The sequence below is a fragment of the Coregonus clupeaformis genome, chromosome 23 (assembly GCF_020615455.1).
Source record: "Coregonus clupeaformis isolate EN_2021a chromosome 23, ASM2061545v1, whole genome shotgun sequence".
In the NCBI taxonomy this organism is placed as follows: Eukaryota; Metazoa; Chordata; class Actinopteri; order Salmoniformes; family Salmonidae; genus Coregonus; species Coregonus clupeaformis.
In genome coordinates, this window is record NC_059214.1 from 25,207,416 (window position 1) to 25,219,518 (window position 12,103).

The following is a 12,103-nucleotide window of genomic DNA, read 5'->3' on the forward strand; positions in this document are numbered from 1 at the left end:
GTAACCCAGCAATAAATTATATTTGAGATGGATACTTGAGATTATTCTTCCTAATTTTATAGTAAAGTAAAAGGCTGTAATAATGAGTTTATGTTAATTAAGAACTTTCCCTGAATAGAACATGAAACTAAAGCTTGGAAAATGTCTACAGTACTTTTGAAAATGTTTCCCTTTGAAAGTGCTAGTAAATGTTTTTGAATGTTCTATCATATTGGCATGTTCAAATTTAATTAATATTACATTGTAAAGTTAAACAAAAACACAACACACTAATGCTTCCTACTTTCACATGCTATGTTAGAAAGTCTCCACATGCTGTACTGTGACATTGTCACTTCAATTTTATGTGCTGTCTAGTTAGGACAACCAATAATCTAGACAATAATGACCTTAATAAAAATGGTATAAACATGAGACTGCTATACTCCAAATATACATGATCACTGTTAGATTGTTAATAAATAGAAGTAGTTCAAGTACAAGAAGAATAACACAGCTTTATTCAAATTTAATTTGGCTACATTTATTCGAGCATGGTCATTTCCAAGAGAAATTAAAAATTCAATAATACTTCAGACATTTCAGGAATTTTTCATCATCAACAGTCCCTCTATCTTCATCTCTTTACCTGTATGAATAAAGTGGATTTTTATTGTCAAAAAATACAGTGTTTTCACAATATTGTATCAAAAGTTCCCCAAATTTAGAATTTCCAGTAGTTGAAAGGAAATAAAACAATAAGAACAAAATTTCAAATTTTAACAATGAATGTTTTTCCAAATACCATAGAATGCTCTCTATTTATAATTTGCTCCAATAGTCAATGACAGAATCCTTTACTAAAATATATCTATTTGTTGAGGAACTATAATACTGTACACTACAGTATGAAATAAATAAAATTAGGAAATATAAAATGAGTCACATAAATAAAACGGTAATCTTAAAATAAAAACTACATGTAATTTATGCTTGGAAAAAAAATCAACAAAAACAAAAAGTAATACTGACAAAAGGTCATGAAAAAAATACAGAAAATTGCACAAACATAAGTAAACTAACGAACTGCTGTCTCTATCTATGCTAATACTGACATAGGTACTTGGAAAACAAGGTGAAATATTCATTTAATACTGAAGCCAGAGCAAAGAAAACACAAGTCAACTCTGATTTACACTGTACAAGGATGGCACTTGCAGAAATGCACAGGTGAAAAGGTTTGCATATAAGGCTTTCTGTTGAGAAAATAAAACATACAAAGGCTCTGTCTTACGTACGGAGCCCTCCATATTTCACTATTCTCTCCTTCATTCTGTCACTCCATTCCGGTCCAATTTAAGACTCACAACATATCAAATTCACACAGGTTTAAAGTTTCCTTCACATAAAGACATTTGTGAGGCCCAAAATTGTGTGGTTAGTTTGCCTGGCAAAAAGGATGGTAGAACCAAGGACATCACAGTAAGTGGTAGACAAAGTACAACACTGATGGACTGCTACCGAGTCTTCAAGCACGGTATAAATATACATAGCCTTTTTTTTTTCTTCAAAAAATGTTTTTGTAGTGATTAAAGGGGCAGAGTGCAATTTCCTAGTTTGGGGTATTAACACAATGAAACACAAGGGTTAAGAACATTATAGCACCACACAGCTTTCAGGCCTTATTTAATACTGTACATTAAAAACAGCTTCATTTCATTTTTAATTATAATGATAATCATTATTACTTCGTTTTTTGTTGTTGTTGCATAATGTGGATTCTTAAACAATCCCACCCAGCTTGTCGTCACAACTCTGATGTTGGCAGTCACCACATTGCATGAGTCCATCATTATGAGCTTCTGAGAAGCTAGAGGCAAGCGCTCGCGCTTGCATATCTGAGCCACCGCAGTGCCTATCTAAAAACAAAGCAAGTTTCATGTTTGCTGGAAGAATGGAAAAAGGAAATGAAACAAACCAACATCACAAATATTTGCTGAAAGATTTTTTTCAAATGACTGCAGTATTGACTTAATCTGCTTCCTCCTGGTCCGACTTGGTGTCTGTTTTCCCTTCTCTTGAACTCTCATCCATTGAATGCTCTGCATCTTTCCCCTCGTCATTCCTCTCCGTGTCCATCCTGCTGTCATCCTCGTCCTCTCCTTCCCTGAAACTTCCTGCCTCTCGCCTGTCTGTCACCTCCTCATACGTCTCGTCCACTTCCCTCTCTCCTCGTCCTCCCCTCATCCCTCCTTCAGTGCCGTCCCTCAGGATGGTGCCACCCCCATCCTCCGGCTGGTCCTCGGGGTCCGAGTAGCCCAGCGGCCCCAGACCCTGCAGGTAGGCCCTCCTCATCAGCAACTCTGTGGGCTCCAGGGGGCCCTTATCCCGGGCCTCCCTCTCAGCCGCCTCCCTTTCCTCGGCCTCCCTCTTGCAGTAGGAGTAGCGGTGGTTCATGTGCTGGGAGTAGGAGCCTGAGTGAGAGAAGCGCTTGCCACACTTGTCGCATTGGTATGGCTTTTCGCCCGAGTGCAGGCGCGAGTGCTCGATAAGGTGGTGCTTATGTTTGAAGGCCTTCTTACAGATCATGCACTGGTGTGGCCGCTTGCCTGCAGAGACACAGGAGACAGGGGAGAGAAAGTGTTACTTCGGTGTTACTGTGGTCGCCTTCTCTAGAAACAAAGAACAGTACAAAAGGAAGATAGACAGTTATTCAGGAGAACAGACATACAGTAGACATGCAATATTAGAGTAACTTTGATCTGACATTGGCACAGAATGTATTGATCATGTTAAGTGCATCTTGAGTGTAAAAGCATTTATATCATATATCAGGATTTCTTCATTCCCTCCCATCATGGTGAAAATAATTAACAACACAAGAAAATAATGATAGGAATGGGTAATGTTGTGATTGTACAAATAAATACAAGTACATTTCTGAAAACAAAATAAAGCGTTGAAAGTAACCCTACATTTATGGTTGACCACCTAACCTTAGAGCTAATTTCAGTTGCTGCTAGATAACACTGGGGGGAGGCAGGTGGAAATAAGAACCCAAACACACTATGATGGGGTCGTCTGCGACTGCGGCGGGGCCGGTGAGCAGCGAGCTAAGCCAGTGAGTTCAGATGTTTAGAACACCAAGCAAGGTGAAACTGAAGCAGCCTGGCACCAGTGACAGAGTGTGTTGTCATGACATCATAGGTACAGATTAGGAATCCTTCGCGTGATAGTGTGACGGTTATATTTGTAGGAGGAGGAACTTCACACCACTAGCCCCCCTTCCCTTCCCTGTCCCGCCCCCGCACCATGCAGCTCCTCGCACTAAACGTTTACTACAACTCAGTGGCGCCACCAGAAATATATTCCCTTCCATCTGACTTCTATTAGACAAGCTGGGCCTCTCTAATGCCAGTTCAATCGGCCCATATAATAGCACTCTTCCAAAGCTCACATCTCACACACACATGCACAAACGCCTCCCATCTTACGAATGCCAATACACATACAGTACACACATGCGAACAGCCATGCAATGGAATGCACGCACACACACAGGCGATTCCTAGCCACAAATAGCCTTGGAATGCCTGCGACATCTTCCATAGTTGGCATTCTTGAAGTGCCCCCCATCCTCGCCCTCCCCACCACCCCCACAGTGGTGCAAAAATAGACGAAACAGCGAATTCCTCATGGAGCGTTCCTGCACAGAGTGACAGGGGATGATGCAACCTGATGAAAGAGAGGAGTCCCCAGGAAGAGAGGTCACATCTTTGAAGATAATTTCAATAAGAACCAGAAATGCCATACAGGCAAGCCTTCTATTCGACCTGGCATTCTGTTAAATACCACTAGGGTCAATGCAGTAATTCTTGTCCCTGTCACTGAAGGCACTGTGTATGTACTGTATGAACTTTAAAAAGACAGTCCCTCTTGAAGCGGCAAATTTGTTTCCAAAATGGCCACTGGTCCTGTTACTTCTGGAGACCATCTGATAATGTCTGGAGTCAGAAAGACTATGCAACTACTAGGGTGTCTGTGACAAATGCAATGACGCTTACGTCTACTTTACTGAACGTTTATGTAACCCCTGTCATATCAAAACATCTCACTATTCCCCACCCCCTGTCAAAAAGAAAGGAACATGTTAGGTCATGAATCTGAACACAAACAACGTAAAAATATGTGAAAGAGAAGAGAGAAAATAAGAACTAAGATGGGAGAAAAAGCTATGTGATCAAGAACAAAAAAAGGTAATCAAAAAAGGTAATAAAAAAGATAGCTTTCAAAAGACACAAAACATGGAGGGGGATTGGCACAAAGGTGAAGAGGGGGGATGGGGTAAAAAAGAAGTGTCCAAATGTTATATACCTGTGTGCTCATATTTGTGTCTTAGGAGGGAACTGGTCTTCTGGAATGTTTTGTCGCACAAGTCACACGCGTACATACCACTTTCTGTCTTTTTAATCTTCTTCCGGGAGAGGAGCGATTCGTCTGTCAGGTCCTCCAGGCCTGACAGATAGTCCGCAGTGCCGTCCAGTAGCTCCCCCTATGAGATGAGAGAGGCAGATTTTTCAATTATTTGTACGTAATCCACACCTGTCACCTAAACATAGACACCTTCTGCTCTGAGTTTGATCCCAAGTCTGGACAGGGCTTAGCCGTCGATCCATGCAACCTGTGTAAGACCCTTCTTACTGCCCAGGAGAGGAGACATAAAAAGGGGAACATATGGGCTTTTTAATTCTGTGTTGTGGATTTTTTGTGTGGAGTGGAAGTATTAACAAAACAGACAAAAACACTATTTTACAGAAAACAATTACATTACAAAAACGTAAAATCTAAAACATTTTATTTGTTTTGTGTTGAGTGTAACTGTATCCATTAGACACTAATTTAAAAGGGCAAAATTGTTATTGTGAACGTCTTACTAAATATTGACTTTAGTGAATGGATCTAAAACCACAAAAGGGCTTGCATACCTGGAAACCTGGTTTCCGTTGATACTTCCTCGACCTCTGTTGCATTTCAGCAAATGTGGCCGCCCCAGTTGCAAAAGTGTAGGCCATGTGGGGCAGGAAGCTCATTGGATCCAGCCCTGGGTATGGCCTCAGGCCTGGGATGCTGGCCTGGGCCTGCATGAAGCTGTGCGGGGGGAACGCTCCATGTGGGGGCAGAGGTGTGTACATGTGACCACCACCGAAGGGGTTGATGCCAAAGATGGGGCTGGCACTCTTTTCCATCTGGTGGCCGCTGTTCCCTCCATTGTCTCTCCCTGAGCCCAGGAACTCCTTCTTGATGTGGGCCAAGTCCATGGGCTCAGTCCCCTGCTCCCGGTTGGATTGGTGGTGGTCACTATTGCGGTCTGAGACATAGCCGTTTGGTTTGGACCTCTTTTCTCCCAGTGAGATGCTCTTGCTCATCATGTGTTTTGGTAGAGAAAGGTCCAATGGTGCGTCCCCCCCATGGCCGTCCCCTTCAGAGGCCAGGCTGTTTGGAGTGTACGAGTTGCTCTGTGAGTTTTTAGAAGAAGTGGAGGAGAGATTAAGAGGAGATGGCGTGCTGCTCCTAAGGTGGTCCAAGGTGTCTAGTGGTTTGTCACCCATCTGCCTGTTGGCTGTAAACTGGTTGGCCTTTAAATGTCTGTGGGGAGCGTTACGGTCACCGTTGGTGTTAACGCCGTGTAAATCCGCGAGTGCCATAATGCGGTCCACGTGTTGCGCCATGGACATCGGCGACCTGGTCAGGCTGTGGTGGTTTCGCTCCTCTGCACTGCTCCGGTCTGGCGGCGGTGACCTCTTCCTGGAGTTGGCATTGCCGTTGTTGTGTTGTTGTTGTTGCTGCTGATTCTTCCACTGGGAGAACCACTCCTTCACGAACTCCTGTGGGAGGCCGACTGCGATGGAGATCTTCAGCAGCTCCTCTGAGTTGGGCTCCATGTTCATGGCGAAGTAGGCCTTGAGCACTGACACGTGGTCCTTGAAAGGGTTGACGGGGCTGGTGGCACCCCTCTCTGACAGAGAGGATTGCAGAGCGGCTTGCTGCTCTGAGGGGAACACCCCCCTGCGGCTGGGAGGCACGCCCTGACTTGGCTGGAGGTGGTTGATCTCCTCGTTCTTCTTACACAGGTAGCGCTCGTGCTGGTGCAGTGGGATGGGCCCTGGGAAGGTCTCCTTGCAGAATTGGCAGGAGAACGGCAGGAATGGAACCTGGTGGCTCTCGTGGTGCAACTTGTCCTCAGGATCCATCGAGTGGTTTAGCCTCTCCTTCTTGATGTCCATGTTGATCTGCCTCTTGGAGTCATCGATCAGGCTCTTGGCCTCATTCACCTTCTCCAGAGTGTAGTCGATGATGCTTTTGGTGGGGCTGCCGTGGCCCACCACCTGGAAGCCAGCACGCGGGGAGGACAAAGCCAGCTTCTGCTCCTCCATCTGGGCCCCCAGCTCCTTCATATAGGCCCTGAGCTTGGAGATCTCCTCCGGGTTCCCATCCATCTTCTGCCTGCACACCGTGTTGTCCACGATCTGGAGGACCTTCTGCACCTCGCTCAGGTTGTTCCCCAGGGAACCGTAGCCCAGCAGGGGCAGGTCCAACCCCATTCCACTCAGGTGCTGCAGGGGGCTCTGGGATGAGCTGTGGATCCCCAGGGGGCTGCCTCCTCGGCCGGCTCCGTTCACATAGCCCCCTGGGCCTCCAACGCCATACTGGGAGGCCATCAGTAGCCTGTAGTCGTTGAAGTCCATGGGCTCTGCCTTGATGTCCAGGTGGCCTTGCTGGTCTTGGGGGCCCATGGGGCGGCCATTCTCCAGCTTGTGGCGGAGCTGGGCCAGGGCGGGGCTTCCCGGGGAGGAGGCTGTGGAGTTAGGGGAGGAGCCAGCCTTGGCGTTACCTCCTCCGTTACGTACTCGTCCATTGACAGAGATCAGACCGATGCACTTCTTGCTGCTGATGTGGGAGCTGTAGGAGCCGGAGTGGGAGAAGCGCTTCTTGCAGTTGGAACACTCGTATGGTTTCTCACCTGTAAACGGGAAACAAGGACATGTATTTCAAGTTACTCCATTTTGAATACTTGCAATTGGCTGGTAGTGAAATAGCTAAAGATTTCTTTCAGTGTGAAAATGAGAATTTCTATTTCTATTCAACTCTCATTTTCTTGAGCTATGGCCTCATCCATATGGCTGAATTAGTCAGTTATGAAACAGGTCTGAAACAGTGAGCTATTATAAAACAGAATGACTCATTTACTGACAGAGGCCAAAAAGGAACATTATCAATTTTAAGCCCTCTCAGTCATCTAGCTACAGTCACATTAATACATTTAAAAATGGTGGGTTAAAGCCAGCTTGACTCGGCTTAGTACCTACCGCTGTGAATGCGGAGATGCTCCTTCAAATGATGCTTGTATTTGAAGGCTTTTCCACACTCTGTGCATTTGAACTTGCGGTTACCGGCCCCTTCATTCAGAAGCTGGGGCTGTGGAGGAGATAGAAAAGGGAGTTTTCACATCAGTGCCACCTAAACGTGTTGTCTAAGAGTGGGAGGTCACAAATTAACCAGACACTGGGGAAGATTTCAAGGTAGCTGGCCTTGAGAAGGAATGTAATGAGTTTGTCATGGCTTCAATGGTAAGCTACTTTGCAACACAATAACACTCCCTCACAAAAGTTAACTAGCCTATATCTAACAGTTTGGGGGGGGGGGTTACATCCTAAATTGTGTAATCAAAATGATGAAGCACGCAAGCAACTCCAATCGATTTTGAGAATACAGTGTGGGTTGAGTTTTCGTGTTCTGTTCAAAAGTAACTGTTTAGTGTAGGTGCATTTCCTGCATTTGAAATTCAAATGAGTGCAGATAACAAACAAAAACAACATCTAGGGAGATCAAGCCCCCACAAAGAACTTAATGAGAAAGATGTGGGAGGTGTACATTGTTACATTTTCAATTCCAAAAAATCCCTTTTCGATAATGCTTGCTAAGGAGTCTATGTACCGGTATGTGCGAAAGTGTGTGTGTGATTGTGTATGGAGTTAAGACATTCCTAAGGCAGGTGACATTTCAGGTTAGGGCATGTGATTAGGGTTAGCCTACTGAATGTGGCTTGAAGGGGACTACTTTGTGAAAAAGCTAGCTATCTGAAAATTTGGGCCAATGAACGATGTGGAACCTGCCATCATAACCAAACGTGTGAACAATTAACCCATGATAAACATGTGATCTAGGCACACCGAGGATAAGCAGAGTAGCACAATTCACACATTTACACCAATAGCACTCAGTATCACTCAAATCAAAAGCCCTCCACAGTCCGGTGCACTAAGGTAATCATAATGGCCTTCCATAAGATCCTTCATTTAACTCTTTTAACTGGAGAGGAAGTACAAAAATAAACAAAAACTTAGTCATTTGAGGATTATGATACTCCAGATCACTGGGGAAAAGACCATCTGCTCCTATTTAAGTCAGTCTGGAGGGGGAGAGAGGGAGTCAGGTGAGGGGGTGGAGGGGTTAGAATGGGGGTGCTGCTTCACTGCGTCTGTCACGGAGGGCTCAGGGCAAATTTGAGGTTTGAATCTGACATGCTTAATTCAGGAAATCTTATTGAGGTTTGAATCTGACATGCTTAATTCAGGAAATTTCATTATAATCACAGTATAATTGGAAAATTGAATGATTCCACTGCTTATTTACATGGTCCGTTATGAGACAGTTGTAGATTCAGTTTTAGGACAGAAAAAAGGTCTATACTTTTGGTTTTTATGTTTACAATGGCTGGTTATAAGTGGTTGTACTTGTACTGATTCCCTGGTTGTACCTACAAAATAGGTACATTTTAGACACTACACTCAACGAAAGCACTGCTTATTACTGCTTATTAAACCATAGGAAATTGTCCATATCTCTAGCACTATCTTTATGAGTGCTAATTTCTAATCAAATCTGTTCCAGTTCCAGCAACAGCTGATGCAAAAAGTCAGATGGCCTGAGGAAGGCAATATGCTAGCACATCCCACGCATGCCTCACTGTAGGCGGAAGCTTGGGGGAGCACAACAAAATGCAGCTGCGAACAAGCAGTGCGGGGTCTGATTTTTTAAAAGAACAAAAGCTCAAAAGTAACTTGTTGTAATGTGAGAGGAGTAGAGGACGATAGGAATAGGAAATTGGAATAATCATTCACTCAAGAGAATATGATTCTCGATGCAGAAGACAAATGCATGCAGTAACCATGAGGAAGCTATTAAAGCCCTTGTAATTAACAAAAATCTTAGATGGGAAAAAAAAGAGTGAAGGGCATTGAGCTAAAATGATACTGTGTTTCACACAGAGCACTGACCGACCCACCAAACGACACAACCAAATGTGTGAAGGAGATCAGATGAGGAAAGAAAAGAGGGGATAAAGAGGAGGAGAAGAAAAAGAGAAAAATATCATCCCCTGTCTGTCTGTCTGTCTGTCTGTCAGTCTTACCTGATCTCTCCCTGGCTTGTGCGTGGCCATATGCCTCTCCAGCTGTGTGCGGTGGGAGAAGGTCTCGCTGCACAGGGGGCAGGCCACGCTCTCCTCGTTCTTCTCATGGCGGTACTTGATGTGCTCCTTGAGCGATGTCAGCCGCTTGTAGCCCCGGTCGCAGTAAGGGCAGGTCAACAGTTGGGCGAAAGCATCTGGAGTCCCAGGTGGCAGGTCTGTACAGGGGAAAGAAGGAGGAAGAGGAGGAGGAGGGCTCATAAGGTCAGCTAATAGACACTGATGGGCAGCATGCCAAGATTGTAAACGGAGGAAGTGTAGCAAGCAACATAATTATCTCTGCTTCACAAAGCCTCAAGTGGAGTCGCCTACAGCTTGCACTTAAACACACACTACCCATAAAAGTCACTCAGTAGCACTATTGGGGACAAAGTCATAAAAGTGGTAGACCTATAACGCAGTTCCTGAGACTGCAAATAGTCAGAGATTTACTGTATTTTCTGGATTCTTACCGTTTTCGTTTTCGTCTTGCCCAATGGCCTCGGGAGTTCCGAGTCGTGTCACTTCCTCTGGGGCTTCTGGGTAAATGATGGCGGTGTCTCCACGCTGCAGGTACTCAGCGATGCTGGCCGAGTGGCTGTCACTCTCCTCCAGTTTATTACGCTTAGTGAAGTAGTCGTCAAGCTCCGACACCCCATCCATACACTTGACTGTATAAGAGGAGGAGGAGGAGGAGAGGGGCAGGTAGAGAAGAAGAGAGAGGGAGACAAATAAAAAGATTTGTCAGTCTCATTCCTCTTTCCCCCATCTTGAGAGATGTGCTGCAAAGCTACAGTATATTGGCCACACAGGAAACAGACTGGTCTCTAAATGTGATGAACTGAGGGAAGAAAGCACTAAGCCACTACTTAGAGGGGAGTATACATTTAAGTTACCGTTAATGATGTCATGTAATGGCTTCTACAAAGAAAAATCAGAGACAATTTCATCATTAAGTGATGTTCACAACCCATCTTAAATGGTGGAAAAAAGCTTTTAAACATTTTAACTTAAATCTGTCCTAGTATAACGGGTAATTGGTTTAAGTTGCAATTAGATTTGCTGGGTTTACAGATCTCACTTAGAATTCTCTCTCTACATAATTTAAAGCAGAGATTTGATTATAAGTAAGATAATGTAGGGTTACATCTGCTTAACAGTCAGTGTAGGCATAATGGTATATCAGGTATCTAATGCATTCATCAGTTGATTTAACAAATCAGGGCAGTTAACGTGGCTACCTTTATGTCTTTGGATCATTACTGTTTGCTATTGGCTTGTGTGTTGTACGCAGCTGTGACACAGATTCGGTGTATATTTTTTCATGAACTGTTAACAATATCCTTAAAACAAAGGACATCAAACTGTCCCCAAGAGGCCTGGTTCCATTGTAGTCACTCTAGGCAAGGTTTTGTTGATAAAACACTCAATTGGAAAGACATTGTGACTCACTGCAAGGACAAACTAGCATTTTATTGTCTTGTTGTAAACCAATTTGAAAGTACATGAACCAAACAAATGAGATTTAGGTCAAAACTCAATTTTGCAGCAAGATGTGATTTGCGCTGCACTCTCACTCAACCTACAACTGCTTTGCTTTCCCTCTTGCTTTACTGCACAAGGAAGGATATTATCTTGCATGGCTGTTGACTGTGTGTATTTCCTATTAGGTATATATCACCTGCTGCAAGGGGATATTATAATCAAGTCTCTTCCTAGTGTGTTGCTATTGAGGATTTAACGCTGGAATGGGGAGTTATAGTAAATATGGTGTTACAGTTAAGAGGGTGGGAGTGGAACTCACCTGTACCATTTACAGCGTGAAGAGACCCCTCTGGCTCCAAGGATTCATATTCATCCTTCCTTTCATCTGTGAAGGAATGGAGAGAAGCGTTTAAAATCGGACCATCAACTGTGGCTAACACAGCTCTCAATAAACTCAAATATGACCATGGTTCAACACTCGAGGCAGTCAACTGGAATGTGCATGGTGCATACTACCCTGACAATTCAGTTAACAAGTACCTCTTTCCATTCTGCCACAGCTCATAATGTGAATGTATTTTCCAGATAATGAGGGATAGGCAGGCGAGGGGTGTACATATACTGTGCCTATTGTGTTTGTTTCTCCTGGCCCCAGTCATGTGACTCCTTCCCCCTCCTCGACAGGAGTCACAAGTATCATAAGCTTTCCCTTCAAAGGAGGGATATACAACACCCCTGCCTGCTGCAACAGAGGTGGGGGAAGAAAACAAGAGAACACTCCTTTTCTCCCCCTCTCCCCTCTTTTCATTGCAGCAGGTTACTTTTCAAAACATCCTTCCTCCTGAGCAATGAGTGTCAAACAGGAACCTAATGCAGTGCTTTTTATACCAAAATAGTCTTGCTATGAGTCAAAGGAGTCATAAGGTACTGTACACAACCTATTGAGAACATGTCAAAATGTAATTACTTTTTATAGTCGAATGATACATTTTGTGGCCCAAAAGCGTAAAAGGAAGGTTGAAGGTAGATTGTATGGAAATAATCTGCTAGTTTTCCTTCATTAATTCATAAATAATGTGGATGAAAACTATTTTCTTTCTCATAGTTCCAAGACTAAATGTAATTAAGAAG

At 44.0% G+C, this 12,103-nt stretch overlaps 1 protein-coding gene across 4 annotated transcripts in view; it reads right to left on the reverse strand.

Moving 5' to 3' along the window:
* Positions 1 to 477: 477 nt before the first annotated feature.
* Positions 478 to 12,103, reverse strand: part of LOC121536713 (zinc finger E-box-binding homeobox 2) — a 51,247-nt gene continuing 39,621 nt past the window's right edge. For 2 of the 4 annotated variants that reach the window (XM_041844164.2, XM_041844165.2), the window contains exons 4-10: positions 11,292 to 11,357; positions 9,961 to 10,158; positions 9,452 to 9,666; positions 7,347 to 7,455; positions 4,965 to 7,000; positions 4,432 to 4,531; positions 478 to 2,588 (exon numbers count right to left, since the gene is read on the reverse strand). In XM_041844164.2, coding sequence (XP_041700098.1) covers positions 2,011 to 2,588; positions 4,432 to 4,531; positions 4,965 to 7,000; positions 7,347 to 7,455; positions 9,452 to 9,666; positions 9,961 to 10,158; positions 11,292 to 11,357 — 3,302 coding nt within the window. In that variant the 3' untranslated portion in view covers positions 478 to 2,010. Of the gene's footprint in view, positions 2,589 to 4,353; positions 4,532 to 4,964; positions 7,001 to 7,346; positions 7,456 to 9,451; positions 9,667 to 9,960; positions 10,159 to 11,291; positions 11,358 to 12,103 lie in introns of all 4 variants that reach the window. The other 2 variants (XM_041844162.2, XM_041844163.1) reach the window with 1 other exon arrangement.